Genomic DNA, 22,156 nt, shown 5'->3' with positions numbered 1-22,156 from the left:
TTTGGTGACATACCAGATCAAGTATCTTTCATATGGAATTTTAAATAGAAAATTGCTTGGGATATGTGTAATTTATACAATAATAATAATAATAGTGAAGAAAATGTTTCGATTTGAACAAAAATTTCATGGAGACACAAAACATATCTGGCTCAAGTAGAACGAAATGGAAAGATAGTTTTGGGGGAAAAGGCACCAAAAAAAGATGTCTGCATGCTAAATAGATCTAGAAGTCCAAGAAGAATTGCATGAAGAATACTACAAATAAGAGAAACAGGTTCAATTCCTTACCAAATAACTTCAATAATCAAATATTCATCCTCACCTCGGTAATGCTTATTTTAAATTGCCCAGACAAAAAGTCCTCTGATTGTTAGTAGAGCTCTAAGAGCACAACAGTCATTCTTCAGTTTACAGCCCCAGCCTAACAGTTTAAGCCAACTCTTTACGACCCATAAAGGTTTGACAGAACTGGAAGAAACAAACCAGAATTTATTTTAAAAGCCTCTCAATTTATATTAGAATTGTAAACTTTCTGAGCAGCAAGAAAGCACCAACTTGGCAACATAAATGACTCAGTGTGTACCTGGTGGTGCGTAATCACAGATTCTCGGAAGCCCTTTCTGCACAGACAGCACATACCGGTATTGACAATGGAAGGAAATCCATGAAGCGACTAAAAAGTCATGCTGGGCACAACAGTTTGCCCAACTGTAACTGAGGCTGCCTGCCTATGCTTCTCATTCTGCTGTCTGAACTCTCACCTCCTGGTGGTGCAGGTACACTCCTCCAGCCCTACAGCTCTGCTCAATGCCTGTGCTTGGATTTGAAACATCCACACCAAAACCAGTTTTGGTGTGGGAGGAGTTTTTGATTTTGATTACCAAGAAAAAGAAAGCTTCATTTCTGTCTTTCAGTATCATTAAACATGTGCCCAACCCACAACATTACAAATGGAATAGCAAGAAGGGGCAGCAAAAGAAACCTATCTCCTAAGGGTGCAAATCATTTGATCCCTTAATTTTAGAGGACACAAGATAAAACAGGAAGAGAAACAGTGTACAAACACCTGTTTGCAAGAAAAGCACAACTCCAATTCAACACATTTTCTTCTGGTGAAAACAATAATGCTTGTAACTAAAACCACTTAAAGGATAGAACAGAAAATATCCTTCCAATGAAGATGATATCCACTTTTTTTATGCTGCTGCATGTACTAAAACAGAAACACCGAATTAAGACAAACTGTCTTGGTACTCACAAATCAATTTGTTCAAACTAGACTCTTCGTTAATAAATAACCAAGTAATAATATATCATGTAACCTCAGTTAATGAAACTTTTTTCTGACAGAACACCAGCATCTCAGATCTCACTGTAAAAATCTTTTGAAGTTTCTTAAAGTGAAAAAACAAACAAACAAACAAACACCTCAAAAATGCCTTTTAGAAGGCTAAAAAAATTCAGTGAATTCAGACAAGTTATTAGATCAAACACACAACACAAATAATGCCACGGAAAGCAGACAGTTAATGAAATAGTTTCAGATATTCAACTTTGAACATATGCATCCCATTTTGTGCCCTATTCGTAATCAGACAAACAAACTGCGCAATATCAATCTCTTCTCCATCACTACTAGAATGCCAATCACCTTATTTTCAAGGAGGTTATATGCATAGCTTTATTTTCTGATGAAAATTGCTGCTGTATTGAACAGTAATATTGTCCATACCATCTGAGGTGTAAATGAACAATGGAAAGCATATACACCATTTAAAAAAATATAGCGAATAAAGAAGATCTCTTATATGGAAACATCCTTATTTTGGTCACTTTGGCTTAAAAAAAAAAAAAAAGAAAAGAAAAGGTAAAATTTAAGATGTCACTAGAATAATTGGCCATTACATCTATGAAAATGCAAAAAAGGAGGCTGATCTCCGATTTCTGCGTGCTTGTCCTGGTTTCCATCCAAGAAGACTTCTTATAATATTTCATGTAACTATACAAAATATTAACATTACAAGCTGTAACTATTAAATATTATGTAAGTCACAAAAGCAATGCCTCCTATTTATTTCCATGGAAACTACACCAGGTACAAAGAGCACAAGAACACTATTTAAATGAGAACATTCTCAGCTACAAGATGCTGTTTTTCAGCACAGACACCACGATTAGCTGTGCATTTTCACCAGCAATGAAGAACCTGCATGGCACGCTTGTAACAATCTTTACCAGTGGAGGTGACCACTGTTGCTGCCACCACTGCTGAAACACACCTCACACCACCTCACTGTGCTCACATCTACTGTTTGGTGTCCATAAACATTCAGCAAGCAGTGATGAATGTCAATGGGTTCCATTTTTTCCACATGGAGGAATTCAGTGATACCCCTTTGCTTCTCCACACTTCCACATCAGACTCTATTCTGCCTGATTGCCCCTCTGCTGCCATCTGTCACATAGCAACAGCATGCAATGGGGTACTGGTGGGAGGATTCAGTCTTTACTTCTATCCCACCAACATCCAACTGGTGCCATGGGCATACCTAATAAAACAGGAGGCATTACTTTGGGACTCATGCTTCTTCAATGACCCAACGCCATCGCATTTTAACTCATGCTCCAAGAGCATGACCAGACAGGAAATCCCCCTATTTGTGCATTGTACATCAAGAGCTGTAGAATAAAAATCAGCACTGCGTTTTTTTCCCCCTGTTATTACAGGAGAGGGTAGAGTATGTTCTCTCATTAAAGATTAAAATGCAGGTGTTGCTAATATTTGTTTCTCTTTGGAAGGTTTCTGCTTCCTTTTATATTTTGACAGAGGTAATATGAAATGTATTTGATTGTCTGCTGTAGCAACAACTTCTCAGTGCCCTTTGATAGGGGATGATTCTTGAACCACAAACAGAAACAGTACTCATATATTATAGCTGTCTGCTCTTACTGGCTTGGTTTTGTGGTCTAAACACAGCTTAATTGTCACAGCATTAGACAGTTCATAACTTAGATGGCTGTCATGTGAAGTATCAAAATACTGTGCTTAGAAATAGACACTGTTCCTATTAAAAAGTCCTTCTGCCCAATATTTCTACTGAAGGACTTTGTGGTGATGGTATTTAAGAAAGGACAACCAAATTTAAATAGACAACCTATAAACAGATATGAATTTGGTGCTTCACTTTTTTACAACTTAAGCAAGCAAATATCTAGTCATAACAGTATTCTAATATTTACAGCTACTTTCTACTGAAGTATGTATACATAAACAGAATTCACTTAAAAACGAAAGGAAAATCTCTGAACAAGTGGAAGACAGCTTACTTCATGATGTTCAGGTTGGAGAATATCTTGCATATTCCTTCTTCTCACTACTACTGTGATTCTCAGAAAACTGCCACTACTGTACCTTATGCCTGTAACACTGAGCATATCCCATCTCCTGCAGCTACAGTACACATTTTCCCCAAACCCACTAGATGTCACCTCCTCAATTAAATGTGCATCCAAGAATCCAATGAACTGAAGAGGGAAAGAAATGAAATCTTTCCCTCTTCAGTTCATTCAAACAATGACACATCATTTGAGAGAAATTCTGATTGTCATACCTGATCTCTATTCTCTCATTTCACAACTTAGAGTCAGATTCTATAAATCACTCACGTGCTGTACAAGTAACAAGCAGAATCTCAGGATCAGACTTTCTTTGTTTCTCAGCTTCTCTGAACCGTGCCTGAAGGACTGTATGAGAATGGCATGTACTTAAGCACCTTCCATACTGAACAGTGACTGCTCTCCTGATTTCCCAGCCCCTGCATTTTGGGCTAGTCCTCTCACCTAGCAGACTGGCAGTGGAAAGAACAAGTTTGTATGTATTAGCGGAAATGAATGAGTCAATTTAGTTGGTGGAGAAAATTACCATGTTCTGAATGTAACTGTGCCAACCACTATTTTCTGTTTGTTTTCACACAAAGAAAGGCAGAACTACCTCAAGTTATCCTTTGAAAGAAAGGCCAGAATTGATTTTTGCTTTAAATGAAAAAAAATGACAAGCAAAAACAACAACAACCCTGCAGAAAATCAGTATCTTTGCCATTAAGTGGAAAACTCACTCAGCAACTGAAAAAGCAAATACAGGAGATTCTTAACTTTCTTGTCAAAGATTATATTAAACTCACAATGCTTATACCGCCAGTCCTATTGCATCATTTAGGCTATTTTCAGAATCAGGCTCCCCGGTGTCCCTTTGCATGCACACTGTACACAACACAGACTTGCATGTCTCTTCTCTTCCTCCTCTCACTCCCTACTCACATGTTGGATCTAAAATCACTGTCTATAAATTAGTCATCTTCCAGTTTTATTTGTCCTAAAAAATACTTGAGCACACTCTAGAATGATTAAAAATATAAGCAGGAAAGCTGGTGATCCCTTTGCCAACTTTTGATCAAAATAGATTGTGCTTTGGTGATGACAAGAACAATCGTATTTAACAGAACGAAATACTATTTTAATCACAGTAGAAACAAACAAACAAACAACAGCAACAAAAAAAAAGGGACTACCTTTAGTGACTCACTTGTTTCCCCTCCTCTTTTACACCTCTCCCCTCCCACCCATGTTAGTACAACACAAGGGCAAATAACTCCCTGAAATTAATGGGTTAAACAGGAAAGCCAGGGAAGGAAGCTAAGGTGTAACCCAGATTACTTCAGTGACTTCTGAACAGTTCCTCAGAACAGCTATTTCAGCAAGCTGCAGCATGGAGCAGAACAACAGAGGTGAGCTGCACAGGAACTTTTCAAGACAGCTTTACTGCCAAAGAAAATTGGTCATCTAATCACTTTGTAAGCTGCAAGCTGAAGTAAATTTCAAAATCAAGAAGCTGAAACTTCAAGCTGGAGGCCATACAAACATGTTGGGTGGGTTTTTTTTGCTTGTTTTTTGAAAAGTCATCATATTGGCGAAACTCAGGATCTACTCTGAAAACACAACTCTTTCCCAGCAGAAACTAAAGCTGCTCCAAGGGCCTTCTGCAAAAGCATTTTAAGCAATACTAACAAGTAATTGTGGTTATAACCGATTTAGAAATTGAACTAAATCGTCATATGATATTGTCCTAAGGTTGAAAAGCACAACAGTTTCTTAGCCAAATTATGTTCTGTTTTTCCACCGTAAGCTACTTGGCAAGCAGTTTTCTTTAATAAATGGTGTAGTTTCAAACACCTGTTAGAACCAAATGAAAGCTCTCTTCGGAAGGAAACAACTTTTTAACTGCTGTTCAATGTCTGAAAATAGCAAAATTCTAAAGAAACACTATTCCTTCAAAGAAATATTCCAAGTAGCACAGATAATTATCAGGATAAAAGATCAGACCAGAAGTACCGCTCTGATATTGCAAACAATGTACTCCCTCAGTGCAACGGAAACCTGCCTGATGTCAGTCTAAAGGGACTGCCCGGGACTATTAGGAACACAGGTAAGTGCATATAGAAGCTTAGGAATGTGAGTAAATAAGGGACTCGACACCACGAGCATCACAGGAAAATGCTAAAGACAGCAAAACGCTACAACATTACAAGCATACCTTCCCTCTCCAGCAGAGATAAATAAATATACTGCCTTTGTGTATTTAGCATGAAAACAGTCACTAAAGTGACTGCCTGCCTGGGGCACTGCAGCTGTACAACTACCTGGAGTCTGATGTCCAGTTCTAGACCCCATCAATGCAAGAGAGACTTGGAATACTGGGAAGAGTCCAGCAGAGGGCCACCATGATGGTCAAGGGACTGAAGCAGCTCTCCTGTGAGAGCCAGAACTGATCAGCCAGGAGGAAGGAAAGCTCAGGGGTGAACTCATCAATGCATGTAGTGAATATCTGAAAGGAGGCTGCAGAAAAGATCGAGCCAGGCTCTTCTAAGAGATGTTCAGAGGCAATAGGCACAAACTGGAACATATGAGGTTCCTTCTGATATCAGGAAGCAGGAACTATTCCATGCAGGTGTGAGAGCACTGGCACAAGTTGTCCAGCAAGGCTGTGGAGTCTCCTTTCTGGAGATCTCAAGTTGCCTGGACATGGGCCTGGGTTTCCTGCTCAGAGTGGCCCTCCTTGAGCAGGGGTTGGACATGATGGCCTCCAGAGGTCCTTTCCAATCTCAGCCATCCTGTGATTCTGTGAAGGTGCCCCGACCTGCGAAATGTCATCTCTACACAACAGCCAAACTTCTGATTATAAACCCAGCAGCAGATTCTGTTGTACATGTACCTGCAATACATACATACTTTCCCATACAATTTGAAAGCCTCATGACATCTAGTCAATTCACCTTCAAACCTCATCTTGGAAAATTCCACTATGTTTTCATATCTCACTTTCTCACCTTTTGCTCTGCCTGGACAGCAGGAGACAGGATCTCTTACCATCAGAGAGGCAAGACGACAGGTGGACAGTTTGTACTCCAAGGTAAATCCAAACCTATCCAGGAAAAACACTGGATACCTTCATAATGCCATTCATAAATGTCCTGAGAGTTCTGCTACTTCAAGAATAAGGGGGAGAGCATATGTGGGAGAACACTATTGAAACAAACAGCAATCCCTTCTCCTCTAACTTCTATAAAACTTCTAGCCAAGATTCTCTTACCTATATTCTCCTTTATATTTATACATTTCCCCTCTGTGGATTTATCTGACACAGGATTTCCTCATCAACTCCATAGGCTCTGACCCAGGAGGAAGAACCATCACTGAGTGACACTGACATCCACTTCCTCAGGAAGAGCACTTCTAGCCAGTGTACATCAATTCATACAATCAATCTCAAGCAGGGCTCTAATGTTTTAGTAGGGATAAATTGGTACCTGTACCAGTAGAAACAGTGTCTAAAAGTGGCTGCTGAAGAAAAGCAAGAATGGTGAGCACACAACACTTCTCACTTCCTATGGCACACAAAATTTTACATATGTCCTCTTTCAGTTTTTATTCTACATTGACAAGCTGCCACAGGGAAACCTTTTAATGTCTTTGCTTCTCTTCTGTGAACTTATTCCCAGGCATTCAGCTTGGATCCAACATGTATGATACAATTCACTGAAGAATTAACATATTTATTATGCTGAAGGGAAAAGTACAAATGGGAACAAATGTTACTCAGCTCACTCAATGGAAGTGGCGGAAAAAAAATATGTGGACACATTCACACAAAATTTAAGAATGTGCTGGTGCTTGGTAATAAAAAAAAAAAACCAACATAAGTTAACATGAAAAGAAATAGACTCTGTATTTTAATACAAAATGTGCAACAATTGTGTAGGTAGAATCAGAAGAGTAATTATTTGGCAAAATTGTGTAATAACAGACAAAAATATAAATGAATCTCTTGTCAGGAATCAGCACAACCTGTGAATGTAAAAAATTGAAGTGAACTTCAGTTCTGTGTTGGTTTCACTTTTAATCCTTAGTCCAAAGGGAAATTCAAAGAAAAAGCATCTGCTAATTTGTAACAGAACCGTAAGATACTCCGAGAACCATTAAAAAGCACCATGTACTCTAAATTTCCCAGTTAATCACACATCACAGGAAGTTGTTGTAGACTTGAGCTAACTGCAAAACAAATAAGTTTTGCAATTTCATATTCACATAGGCCACTCGGTTGTCTAGCACCTCATTTTACTTGAAGGTCAGTTCCCATGAAAAAGTACCATTACAATACAGGCTTTACACAAATGCAGAGAAATCAGTTTTACCACAGGATGCATTGCAGCAGCCTAATCCATTAGAACTGTGTAACATAATCACAAAGTGGAGCCCTAGCACTGGGACCTGCAGAGTGCTCACTCCTTCCTTCAGTGAGAGCCCCTTCTCACACTGGTTTTCACAGGGACCAAACCTACAACTGGAGGCTCCAGTATAAAAAAACAAAACAAAACAAAACACAACAACAACAGGAAAACAACAACAAAAAAGGCACACAATACAAAGTATTTCCATTGGCTGGTAAGAGACTACATCTCCATTCATTGTAATGGCACTGCTTATTAAGGAATATCAAGATCTTCTAAATCAGCATGGCATGAATTTAGCTACATAATGTTTTTTCATCGCATACTCTGCTTTTAAATGAGAAATCCTGATAAAAACCCGAAGCTCCATATTAATTCATCTATGGATCAGTTAATGATAGACTGCTTGAATACAGGTAATTTGCATTAAAAACTTTATCTTAATAATAGACTTTCATGCAGCAAAGTCACATTTTTTCCCTGTTAAAAGTAAGGGTAGATTACCACGTACTTAACAATCAGAGTTGAAATATACAATAAACCTAGCACTGTTATCTGCTGTAAGACAAACAAAGCATTTGAAACTGCCTAATATAATGTTAATCAAAACTAACCTTAATTACTATTGCAACGTACCTGCTGATTTATCTGAGTACATACACCCTTATTTATGTCACTTCGTATGAGGGAAATGCAATTAGATTCCAGGTACAGGACAATTAATGATCTTCTACTTTTTTTTTTTTTTTTTTGGGGGGGGGGGGGGGGGAGGAGGAGGGGGGAGGGGGAGTGGGGGGGGATCAGAAGCACAGCTTCCTTTGTTTTAATTTCTTGAATCACACTGTGGCTGTGGATTTACACATCAGCCCTAACAGTAAGTGCTGGAGGTTAACAAGGACACATTTGCTGGAAGAAGCTTAAATTGAATGAAATAAACAAAAGTTCCTCATATCCTGTTTAAATATGATGATATTTTAACAAACAGACACAAGGTAACAATATGCAATGGAAAACAAAAGTAACACCTTTATATATCACCCAGACTAGACCCATTAGATTATCACCTTGAAGGAGGATTTCCCATGTTTCTCCTTTTAACCTTACAGAAAAGAGACGTTACTGTTTCTGGTTTGTCATGAAGTTACTGTCCCATCCAGCAGTGCAACAGTAATTCTTCACCACTCCTATAGAGAGAACTCGGCTGCTCTCTGAGACAGAACATCTGATGAGCGTTTTGAGCCATGTCACGGCTTTTATTTTCTCAGTCTGGAGACCCAGTCATCTCTAACATGTAGAGTATGTTTATATAACTCGATGGTTCTCTGAAAGACTTTCTAAAACCATCAAAACCATGCATATACCACTGTACAGAAACATGCTGAGAACAGTTTCTGTCTGATCTCACCTTATAAACACTGCGACTTGCTTTTGTTTAGAAGGGAAAAAAACAAAACCAAAGTGCCACCAAGCCTTCATTACATTTTAAAATGGCACGCAACACACACAGACAGAGAGCACTCATGCCATAACCCTTACTGAGTGACTGCATACAAATACACATGGATGCATATCTATGAATATACACCAGAACTCAGTACACTACAAGCTACAAGATTATCGAGGAAATTCTTATTAGGAACCAGCAGAAAATAGTTTAATGAATAAACAAATGAATAAATGAATGAAACAAAAAACTTTGGTAAACTTCTTGGTTTGAACATCAGATGGGCAAAAAGAGAACTGAATTAAATTTAAGAAGTTCAGCAGACTAAAATATTGTTTTCTTAAAGATCTGCATGATGAGCAGAGATAGAAGCAAATCTTTACAATATCTTCTCAACCCCTTAAAGCTTGAATAAATGAAGTCCACTTGCTAGGTACTAACACTCCTTACTAAGAGCTGAACTGTGAGACTTTAAGTAACTCATATGTACGCAGGCAGTCTGAAAAGAGGTGGTTTGGAGTAATCATTTTTCCAAGCAGTTAGCAGGGTGAGGTCTTAGGAGACTGTTGAGTTAATTTAAGAGCTCAGTGCTAAGAAAAGAACATCCTTTTTCTTGCCACCTCACCATTTCATTGCCAGCAGTGCTTTCACTTGTTCCTCTGAATGTCTGTTGCCATCTAACACCTCAGCAAACTCATTTGGCTTGAAAAATAATTGCAGAAATCCCAAAGGGATAAAAGCCACATTTTTATGGCTATGTAACACAGCTAAACAACGAATTGGAAAAACACTAGAATTGTGACAAGTGAAGAGACTAGGAATAAAAACATACTTTCCACCAGTGCGAGCCACCAGATGGGCTCAGCTGTTTCATGAAACCCTACCCTCAGTGGATGTTGTTCTGCTGTGACGCTGAAGAAGCAGTGAACAGGATGCCAAACAACAGGCTCAGTAAAGTGCTGAGGTTTGTCATCCACTTGCACTGATCCCAAACACAGCAGGCAGAGCTAGCTCAGTACCTTTCTTTCAGTTCCTGCAGAGCGACATGCACACACACCCTCAGGTCGCTCTGCTCTGATTCTCCTGTTACACAGCCTGCTCATCTCACTTTTATTTTCTACCTGTCTGTGTTGACCTTACTGACTAAGGCAAATCAGACCACGTGTATTTTGGAAAATAAATTGTCTATTCTGTGCTCATGCAAACAAAGTGAGATCCTGATACACAGCCAACCCTCCTGAATGCAGGGACAATGCAAATAAATAAAATTACACACAGGAATGAGCACAAGCCTTTCCCAAGCATATAATGAAAAAAAGAAAGAAAGAAAAAACATGCAAAAGAAGGTGAATGTATCTTCAGTTTGCAGTTTCTAAGACAACACATCTCTCACTTCACTTACCTGCTGACATTTCCACTGCCACTCCATCCTCCGTCCCATTCCCCAGGCAACATCCCCGGCTCAGGGTCTGAGGATGAGGCCCGTGGCAGCACTGCAGCTCTCCAGCAACTGCAGCTGTTTGTGCAGCCCCTGCTTTGTGCCCGCTCTCCCCTTTGCCACCTCTCACTGCACTGGCGCAGTGCTGGTGCAGCTTCAGCGCTGGATCAGGCAGCAGAGCCAGGTTAACCAAAGCTCTTCTGCTTTCCCTTTTGTGCAGGGTTATTTTTAACCTAGATCAATCTCAAATTCAGTTCGCCTTGTTGTCTCATAAATAGTGCTCCAGTACACTTGAGGGCAGAGGCAGAAACAAAGCAGCAAGAGATAGAAAAGCAGAACTGCAACCAAAGGCATGCTTATGAAATAACACCTTACGCCTGTACCAAAGGCACAGATTAAGAGCAACACTGCAGAGCAGATTCCTTGCCAAATCCAGGCCAGTTTCACAAGTTTATAAGAAAAATCCCTGCAGACTCAAAGTTCTGAACACCGAAAACACTGCAGGCGTAAATAACCAGAAAAACTGATTTAAAAAATACACTGCGCTCGGGTCTGACCTGGATCCACCTGCTGCGCAGCACAGACATCAGCCTTTATTAAACTGAGTACAGAAGGGCTTCTGGGCAAACAAGCCCCTCATGATAGCTACAGCAAAGATGCAGGCAAAACACCCCACATCTGACAGTCATCCAAAGAGCCCTTTCCACAGCTCTGTCCAAAGGAGAGATGTGTCAGTTATGGAAGAGCTGAACTAACTGGAAAAGAATCCCAGACAACCTCACACGCAGTGGGGCACACACCCAACAGCAGCAGGGGAGACATGAAACTGAACTTCCAGTGTTGTGTCCTTCTGATTTTCCCACTTACTGCTCTATTCACATTCTGTTCCTTATACCAACGAGGTAGTTAACAGCACAGACACAGCCTAATTACACTAAGGAACAGTGACACGTAGTTAATTTCTGAAGAACAGACATAGCTTTACTTACACCAGGAAACAATAAAATTCCTCCCCAAAAATAAAAGAACTCTAGTATTTTTTGAGATATTTCAGCAAATCTTTCATTTCTATGAACATGGATTTATAATTAAATGAATGAATGCTAAAGAAATCTACTAGCAAACAATTTAAAATATTCTGTCTAAAAGCCTAAGGATAACAGCTAAATACATACGCTAATTTATCAATAGAGGTCCTTGTGGCCTTTTGTTGAGCCCCTAGGTGGCAATCAGTTACTGAATAGCAGCCTTTCTCTTTGCCTGTACTAGCTTTTAACATGCATTTTGTTTTTAATTAAATAAAAATTTTAAAATAATAACGTGCCTCTTTAGGCACACTGTTATCACTATTACTGTTATTATGTGTACTGATAGTCTTACACACCGGCAATTCCATCCAATGAATTCTTAGATATTAGTCCAACAAGTTGTAACTATCTCTGATATTCTGACGATGAGATCCCATATTGTTGAAGCCTAATGATCAATGGTGAAACAATACAAGTCCAAAATATAAGAAAAGTAGTTTTAAAAACAATGTTTAATAACATTATCCATAGAATCCCACTACAATATATATATTTTTGTAGCCCCTGTATACAATAAATACTCTCACTGATGTTCTAAAATAGGTAAACAAGGCTCCAAAAGCTGCTTCAAAATTTGAAATCATAACATAGTGGGCTAAAGACAGACAACAGCTGATGAATTAAACTATGACCAAAGTAAGAATACTGAAATCAGGGTCTCTGGAGAAGTGACAAGGAATCAGCAAGCCTGCAATAGCAATGGCAGTGCAGCTTTTCACCTCTAGTTCACTGATTTTAATCCAATCAAGGTCAGCAGTGACAGAGCTTTGCCTCATCCAGCCTTTATGTGAAATGAACTTGTGCTCTCCTTTAGTACTCGGTGAGTAAATACAGCAGTGACCCAGCACTGAACACACGAAAAATAAGAACAAAAGGCAGTTAAGATCTACTGGCAAAGAAGAATTGAGAAGGCAGCATATTCCCTTCAAGAACGCTTCAAAGGAACACTACTTACCGAATAATTATAAGAGTTAAAAAGGGAAGAATTGACTATAATAGGAACACTTGTCAGAATGATGATAGTAGTGGGAACACTTTGAGGAGGAGGAAGATTGAATGAACATAAATCTCACATGCAGAGCAGACAGCCACATCACACACGTAGCATGTGGCTACTTAAAGACCACAGCAGGTGAAGCTACTAAGAACATAAGATTAATAAAATCCTTGCGCACTGGAAATTGCAGATTTGGATAGCAGGTAAGAACAAATTCATACGTGTTTGTGTTTTGAAAATCATGTATGCCTTTATTTTAAATGGATATTTAAAAGAGCTATTTACTATGACATATTGCTACAGAAAAGCGAATGGCAAGGACCATCAGACGCCTGCCTAATGCAGCTCAGAAGCCAAAACTGTGCAGCTTCCAGAGCTGCTGGAAGATGAGAAAGTGTACAAATCTTCAGTCAGCAAAGAGTCTGTCCTGATTACTTGGCTTCTAATCCACTTTGGTGATTAAAAATAAAAATGAACAATATCAACACTAATCATTCTTGAACAACAACAATACTTCCCAGGTGAGGACAACACGAGAGACCACCATTAGTTTCTAAACAAATTCCATGCTGTCATGCATTGTATTACCTTAGGCATCAAAGGGGCAAATAAGTCAGACATACACACACACACACACACACTTTTCAAACTCGACAATTTGCAGGTCTGGCATTCATTCCTGTTTAGAAAATCATCCTAGTAAAGTCAAAATATTTCTGTTTTTATATAAAATCAATAACAATCTTTAAAAGGATCTAGTTAGTGGATTAAAGAATACTCCATGTCCTTTTTTAAACCCTTAGATATAGCTATGTTTCTATTGCAATACTGTAATAAATGATTCCAACATAATGAACCTTAATAAAGCCAACATCTTCCTACATTAATTGCAAGAAATTAAGGTAAGCTCTCAATGACTTTTTAATGCAATTTACCATATGTTGATTTTTTTTTTTTTTTTTTTTTTTTTTTTTTTTTTTAAACTCGTGGCTTGCAAAGGAATAAATCTCAGCTACTGTAAATTAAGCAGCTGAAAAATAACTACCCACAAGCAGGACAATGAAAGAAGTGAAAATTAGGATCAAGGACCAAACTTACAGAAACTTCTAAGATGACTGACAACTGTATCTCTTTTATTATTCTTAAAAAACCCTCAGAATCTGTAGGCTGTTGTGCCCTGTGAGACCTAGGACACCCAACAAACTCTCTTAAAGCAGGTACAGAGGGAGAGCCTCATGTTTCTCTTTGGAACAGGATCACTTCCAACTTTGGCTCTCCAAACCGAACTCTACTACATTTTAGGAGAGCCTAGAAAGAAGGGCACAGGAAAAAAAAAAACAAGAGACTACAATAAGGCATTCCACCTTTTCCATACACACATGCACATCTTGCGCTCTGTCCATGTAGCCCAATTCAATTTTTGGAAGCTACACTTAAGGAAGTTGACCAGCATTCAGATCTCCTTCACCTTCGGCCTAGAAACACTCTGAAATGTTTGCTCCATTCTATTACTGGTGTTTCAGGCAGCCTTAGTGAAGTAACAAGTACTGAGGATATTTAAAAATATGCAGAAAGCTCAAACAAACAAGAACATAAGGGCCAGTTAGGTTAGCAATGTTTTGTTGCCCTGAGCACAGATAGGGAAAGAGCTCTCAAATTACACTTGATGAAATAGTAAGTATAGTTATCAGGGGAAGCAGCGTTACCCTGCATTGTTCTCTGTGGGGACCTTAGTGTGCCCTTGATCCACACGCCATAAGCTCTGAGTGCGAGTCAAGGGCAGAACATCACTAGTACCATTCCTACCCAGATTGTTTTCCTGTCACCACTTAAAACTTTGCTTTAAGTGTTCTGAATTTTGGAATATGTACTATTAAGGGCACCTAACAGGAAAATATGACCATCCTGTCACTATGAATGGGCACTGGAAATATCAAAGCTCCATCACACTTCACATTTCTCTAGTTTTCAGATGTTACACATTGTATGAATGGATTACACATCAACTTCCACTGCCAGTAAACCAAATGTTGCTTCTAGTGATTTATTCTGTATATTCTGTATATTCACATGCAACTCATTCTCACAGTAAGTGAATCCTGGTCATTCCCAGCAGAACGTCAGTGACAATCACCATCCTCTTCCAGTTACAGGAGTTGTGTCAATGCAACCAGTATCAGAATACCTGAGCTGCATGTGTTTTCAAAGATCAATTCTTTAACAAAGGGAGAGAGAGAAGTTCTGTGGACAACTACCTCTGTAGCCTCAAATCCCTGTGTTCGGTAATACGAGAAAAAAGTTCATTAAAATGAAAGGAAGCACTCTCCGTGGTATAATGTTATTTCCCTGCACAGATGGCGATGCAGCTTCTGTTAAGGGTAAATTGCAATGTTCTGCCAGCATCTGAAGCACTTGAAGCAGTCCATCCTCTCTTCTCCTCTCAACATTCATAGGTAGGCTAACACACTTCCTAAGAGAAATATCTGCATGAAGCTAAACAGCAAGAGAACCAGGTTCAGGGAGTACCGCAGCAGGACTGGGGCAGCCACCTGGGGACCCCGGTGGTGAGGGTGGAACAGAGTTGGCATGGGCAGGCGCCAACCTAGGAACAGGGTCACCCAGCTCTACCCTGGCCTTCAGTACCAACTGCAAACGCCACAGTAAAGTAAATAAACAATTAAACTTCGCAAAAAATAATAATATATAAAATATATAATAATAATAAATAAAATATATAAAATAATAAAATAACGCGGAGTAACCCAGACATTTAAAGTTCTCTCCTTTTATAATGCCCACGGCATTTCCAGTAACAAAGGGTATTGTTGTAGAGTGCACTGCGCTTGCACAACAGGCTGCTCTTACATCTTGTCTCTTATCCATTATAAACGCACCCAAACTTTTCAACTGGAAAAGCAGCCGGTAAGACCGCTTACAGAAAACAGAGTCCGCTATTTTTTCTAAACCCCAGAGCAGGGTTTTATGGATGACGCCGATACTCGGACAGCAGAAGAGAACCAAAGCGGCACGCCGAGCTCCCACTGGCGCTTTTGTCCTCCGCGCACGGCGGCCGAGCAGATCCGCGGCCGAGCCGCTCCCGCCGCCCGCTGACCTACATTCCCGGCGGCGGCCCGCGGCCCGCTCGGCACGGCGGGGCTCAGGGCCGGGGCCACGCTGACACCTGCCCGCGGGGCTCCTCCTCCGGCGGGAGCGGCGCGCACGGAGCCGCGGTGACAGACACCTGCCGGAAACCGCCGCCGGAGCCGAGCGGCCGATCGCCTTCGACGGTAAGCCCCGGGGAGGGAGGGAGAGAGGGAGGGAGGGAGAAAGAAAGAGAGGGAGGAAGGCGGCGGGGCGGGCCGGGCCCAGCAGGCCGGCGGCGGCGGGGCCTGCGCGGGGCGGTGCGGGGGGCTCGGCGCTAGGCCGCGGGGCCTGCGACGGCGCGGGGCGGTGCGGTGCGGGGCGGTGCGCCGGGCCCGGCCCGCGGCCCCTCCTCAGGGAGCGGAGCCAGGAGCCGGGGGGGGGAAGGGGGCGGCGGCGGCGGCTCCCCCTCACTCACCGCTCTCGATCTCGTTGCCCTTCTTGGCGGTGGCGGCGTTCCCCATGGCCGAGGCGGGGCGGCGCGGGCGGGATGCCGGGCGGGGGCAGGGCTCGTGAGGCGGCGCGGCGCGGCCCGCGGGCGCGGCGGCGGCTGAGCTGCCCGGGCCCGCGCTGGGTCTCTGTGTCTCCGGCCGCCGCGGAGGAGGAGGCGAGCGCTCTGCCCCCCTCCCCCACCCCGACACACGGCGGAAATGACGGCCGGGGCGGCGCCTCCGCCGTGCTACGCCGCCCGCCGGGCGGCCGGGGGCGCGCGGGGCGCGGGACGCCGCCGTCCGTGGCCGCCGCCCCCGCCCCGCGGCACAGCGGCGCTCCGGGGCCGGGCCGAGGGAGAGGGGAACCGGCGGCCGCCCCCGCCCGCTGAGCGCCGCCGCCTCCGCCCCGGGGTCGCCCGCCCCCGGCCTCAGCGGCGGAGGTGCGAACGAACGCCCGGAGGCCCGCGGGGCCCGACCCGGCCGGCAGCCGCTGCGGCGCGGTGCGAAAGCGCTGCCCGGGGCCGCCGCGCCCAAGGTGACCCCGCGGGCCGGGTGTGCTCGGGGCTGCTGGCAGCTCCCCATCCCCGCTAGCGCTCGCAGCCCTGCGGCTGGCCCGGGGAGCTGCCGTCTGCTCACGGCTGTATTTACACGGCTCTTCCAAAACAGTTAGAGGGGAAGAGAGCTGCCAGGAAATAATTTTTTTTTTTTTTTTTTCCCCATCTTGCTGCCACTCATGACATAAATAGCTGCAGCTACTCCTTTTCAAATGGTATTGTGACTTCCAAGTTGATGATAGTTCTTTAAATATATGTATTTATCGTGTGACATGTTTGGGTACTTTAACTGTGGAAGGAAACACTTATCAAAAAGAAGGCTCTGTTTTATTGTGTCTTAGTGTGGTGAGAATGGAAAACAGTAGTAGTAATCCTATGGATCACTGACCATATCTGTTTTGCCAGGACCATGTACACAATGCTCACCCTCCTCTGGCAGCATCCTTTACCCAGGGCCATACAGACCATTCTAACAGCAGCACCCCAGCTCCCACCTTTCACAGGGCCTGTCAAAATTCCCCCTTCACCCCCAGGCAGGGATGCGTACCTGGGTGGTATGCACCCCCAAAGCCCATTTTCCTCTCTCTTTATAAGATGGGTTTTTATGCACAAGAACATGCACTTACACCAGATCCCTGTGGGAAAGTTCAGATCTCCTGAGCCTGTGCAGCAAAGTACACATCACATGCAGAGGAGACAGATGCAGCCTGCATGCAGCTCTGTCTTGACAGGGTAACTGCTACTGGGACTGTCTGGCAGCATGTTTCCAGGACCACCTGCCTGAATTAATTTGATGTTTGTACATTGACATACTACCAGTGAACCCTTCCATTAGGTAATTTTCTCCTACATTTTTACCTTCTCACTTTCATTATCCTGACTTGGGCAAGTTGCTTCTTTCAGACACATGTCTATGTATTTATGATTATTGAAGCTAGGTCTGTATAGGTTTGAAGGTCAGAAACATGATGTGAGTGTGTAGAAGCAACCTGCCAACCAGTGGAGGGCAAACCTACTGAGGAATACTGTTGCACTTTGCTGTAGCTAGTCCCCCAGTTCTTCTTCACCAGAAGTAGTTAAGCTTGAGGAAAGAAAAGATTACATTTCCCATTGATCATCATGATCACTCTGACAACAGGAGAAAATATATATATTATATATATTTATATATATATATAAAACCATGAAGCACTGTAACACTGAGATAAACATCTTAAGATACTGCCCCAGATAGGTAAAGATGTTACTCTGCTCTTAAGTTATTTTCCCCACTCCAGCCACCATCATTTTCATTTTGGTCAGATGAAATCTGAGTCAGCTGATTTTCATCCAGGTGCTGACAGGCACTTTGATATCCTTGAGAAGACAGCAGCTGCATCGCTAACAAATGAGATCTGCTGCAGCACCCATAGCATATTATTGGCATTAGAGTTTATCCCTTGTTTGTCACCGGCATATTATGCTGCATAGGCTCTGTATGTAAGGATCCACCAAGGTCCAATTGGCCAGTGCTGCCCTTTGGGAATTGCTGGACTAGGGCCTGCTGGTCATTGCATGCATTCCAGAAAATCCTGTATGTGCACACAATGTGTATATGTGTGCTGCAATGTATTAGGCTAGTTCTCAAATAAGAACATGTTCTGTGCTTATTTGCCCTGTGCTTATGCATTTGCATAAATGTTTGTACACAAACACTCTTATAATCTGAAATGTAATATATATTGCATAAGTCAACAGTGCTGCAAAACATTAGATGAACCACTTCCACAATCACAGTATTAAGTGTCTAATTGAAGTTAACAGTTATGAGGACTCAGAGCTGAACATTCACATTCTTATTCACACTACATATTCAGCTTATGCTATTGTAACAGGTTAACACTCATTAATTAATTGCAGAACCTGTGTTGTACTGTATTATATCTATTGCATATATAACTAGAATCCAGAGCATCACATCTAATTCCAGCCCTCAGCCTTAACTGTCTGCCTTCCTTAACTAATCCTTTGCTGCAGAAGTGACTCATGTCATTGCTCTCACAAAAGTAACGTTTGTTTTGTTTCTTTCAATGCAGCTTATTAAACAATCAAGTTAAGCAAATATGAATAATGTTGTTTGCATGTTAAATGGTAATTCAAATTTTTTTCACTAATCTGTGTAAGATTTAGAAAATTGCTATACTCTAAGAGATTCAGCTCAGCACTTTTAGCACTGTACACGTTTAATGAAGGAGGTTCAGTGACGCACACTGGGTTTTAATCTGTGTTTCTACACATTCATTGGGTACTATTGATTATGAATATCCTAGCAAGACCAATTTTTTTTTCCCCTCTGTTACCAAAGCTCTGTAGGAGATGTATGTTCCCTGATGAAACCTGTGTATTGCACTCCACATAGAGCAGAACTAAAAATGAGAGGGTCATTTCAGGACAGAGAAGATACAATTCTAGTAGTCTGAAGGCTCTCTCATATGCTTTTAATGGAAATCACTTGTTCATACAGTAATTACTGCTGCAGCCACATATTGTTTCACTCAGTTATCACACCAATTTCCAGAGGAGACAGCAGCATTTCTGCAGCAACTACAGCAGTTATGTCCAATATAAGTTTGAAGCAATCACTAAATATAGACTGTGACATATCTTAGTTTTCTTCAAATGCATGCAAGTGTGCCTGCATTGCAAGGGGCTGGCACATGGAGACTCTTAGCTTTGTCCATCCGTACTGATACAGACGATCAGTAAAAATACCTGGTACTGAGCTGTTACCCTGCTCAGACTCTGAGGGCATACCTTCCTTAGTTGTTACTCTGTACAGCCTCTGGATTGCACCAGTGCCTGTTAACTCCCATTTTTGCCTGCTACTTCCCAGATCCCACATTTCTGCATCTGAGTACCATTGCCAGCCGCCTCCTCCTCTACTCCTAAACAAGGTGATATATTTGGTATTTCACTCTGCTGTCCTTTTAGATTGTTCCATGCTGCTGGCACATTTCCTGCTGCCAGCTAACCCTGTATGGGATGTTTTTCTAGCAGGTTGCTCAAGTGTCAAGAAGCACATGTATCTCAGTGAGCATAAAATCTACTTTCCAAGTTTTACAGCTCCTGACCCAGAAACTGTAGCACAATTTCAGATGTGCCAAGTAAATATCAGTTATGTCATATAGATATGACAAGGGAAAGGATGGAAGCTGAAGTACAGCAATTCCCCTTTTCCATGCCATAGTTATACAGAGAGTGACAACATACATTTTTGTCTGAGACCAAATCCACTGTTGCCCAATTTATTCCTGTTTGAGGACCTGTCCTCACAGAGAGAAACAGAACAAAGATCTCACACTGAGTTTCTACAGTATCTGAAGTTGCCAGCACCTGAATTCACAATGAAACCATAGCAACTCAGCCAACAGCTTGCTGTCAGGGGTCCTGAGAAGTGCACCTCAATACACCTGGACTGTGAGTCCAGAAGGAATCCAGAGCCTCGGGAAAGCAGCATGCTGTCTGCCTGCAGCTGTTGTGATTATGAAAGATATTTTAGTTCAAGGAGGGAGGGCTTTTTAACTGAAGTTCATTCACTGTGAAGAGGCATACTGAAAGGAAGAAGCAGGACAGTTACACCAACAGACAATGTTACACTGAAAGGAAATGCCTAATGCCAAGAATCCCAAAACAGACCCCTGGTCAGAGAAAATGTTTACATGCAGAAGCAAAGTGTTTGTATGTTTTCCATACTGATTTTTAGCTACACATACTTCACCACAAACCTCTCAAGAATCAAAGTTCCAAGGCAGTGATTTACCCTAGTATTTTAAACATAATTAAAAAAAAAAAAAAAAACAGATACATTGGAGTTACACTTTTGCACCTTGACAAGATCGTATTTGCCTTTTATCCAATGGATAGTAGCTGTGTATTCATTTGTAGGAGGTGCTGGTGATCAATGTCCCACAGAGAAGGCTTTTTATTTTATTTTATTTATTTATTTTTACACAGAGACAAACTGTGGACTTATTGAGCTGGTAAGTCCAGCTTCTCTGGTTTTGTCCTTTATCTCATAGAATCATTTGGGAGAAGGGGCATAGTCTCTCCCTATCAGTCAAGCACCTTTTCAGTTGCTTATTATTGTTCCACAGATCCTTCTTTCTTTGTAGAAGACACTGCTGCCATTTTATGATTCGGAGTGAATTACTAGCAACAGTTAAGGAAACTTCTTACTGATTGGCCTCTGTAACTGACTCAGTTCTTTTGCATACTCTGCTGCCATCGAGTTCACTTCACATGTTTTCTTATCCACACTGAGAGAAGTCCTTCACATTTCTACACAGGCATTCAAAAAAATTTTGTTGCCCCCACCATAGATTTCCTAGCCAAGAGAAGCATGATACTTTGTATTGTCTTGATACAGTGCACTTCTAAACACTTGCTTACGTACTAAAAACTAGAGACAATATACAAATAATTGCACATTTTGTTTTTGCATTGTTAGTAAGTTAGCAAGATTTGGCTTGCTGTACATAAATTATAGAAAGAAACTTAAATGAAAATTGATTGTATAGATGTCTGATGTGGCTCCAGACTTGACACAAGAATTTGACTGGAAATAGCACTTGTGTAGCCAAAGCTATTCAAATGCATAGCTGATTAACTATATTAAAACATTTTCTATGTATTTGAGACTTCATTAGTTGCGTACTTACTGTAACTTAAGTATGATCAGTAGTATGCTGATGTTTGTTCTGTGTATTGAAGTTGCTTCACTTTTTGTGGGATAAAATTAAAACAAAAATAATGGTCACTTAAAAATACCTAAAAAAAAAAAAAGGAAATTTTACAGAGATCTCCAGTTAATTACACCTATTAAATTTAAGTAGATGAAGCTATATAAAATGTCTCTGTATGTTTTACTTCAGAATTAAAAATGACATTAATTCAATTGAATTTAGTCCGCTATGGAAGTGAAATAGGCTTAGTGAAGGTCACTTGAACCCTAAGGGAGTTTACATAAAGAGTTTGTGGTTTGACTACTATCTGAAGAAAAACATTTAGATAACTTCACAATATCACCATACAGAGTATATATCATAGTTTATAAGCATAATTTTCATTTTCTAAGAGCTGTTCTTACAATACTGTGTGGATAGCAGGAGGGAAAAATGCATTGCGCATGGGCAATTAAAGCATAAGGGAAAAATAATATGAATACTATCGAGATACCAAATGGGTAAGTGAATCTATTTTAGAATTATGGAATGAGGGAAACTGTAAGATCAATCATA

General features: G+C 41.4%; 2 protein-coding genes across 2 annotated transcripts in view; one reads left to right on the top strand and one right to left on the bottom strand.

Moving 5' to 3' along the window:
• PRKACB (protein kinase cAMP-activated catalytic subunit beta) overlaps positions 1-16,438 on the bottom strand; it is a 67,230-nt gene extending 50,792 nt beyond the window's left edge. The window contains exon 1 of the mRNA XM_048946971.1: positions 16,314-16,438. Within this exon, the coding sequence (XP_048802928.1) occupies positions 16,314-16,359 (46 nt within the window). The 5' untranslated portion in view covers positions 16,360-16,438. The remainder of the gene's footprint in view (positions 1-16,313) is intronic.
• Positions 8,628-22,156, top strand: part of TTLL7 (tubulin tyrosine ligase like 7) — an 82,536-nt gene continuing 69,007 nt past the window's right edge. The window contains exon 1 of the mRNA XM_048946968.1: positions 8,628-16,041. The gene's annotated coding sequence lies outside the window, so the exon portion shown is untranslated. The remainder of the gene's footprint in view (positions 16,042-22,156) is intronic.

This window comes from Lagopus muta, chromosome 5 (assembly GCF_023343835.1).
Source record: "Lagopus muta isolate bLagMut1 chromosome 5, bLagMut1 primary, whole genome shotgun sequence".
NCBI lineage: Eukaryota > Metazoa > Chordata > Aves > Galliformes > Phasianidae > Lagopus > Lagopus muta.
Note: the sequence above shows the minus strand (reverse complement) of the source record. Positions and strands in the feature narration are given on the sequence as shown.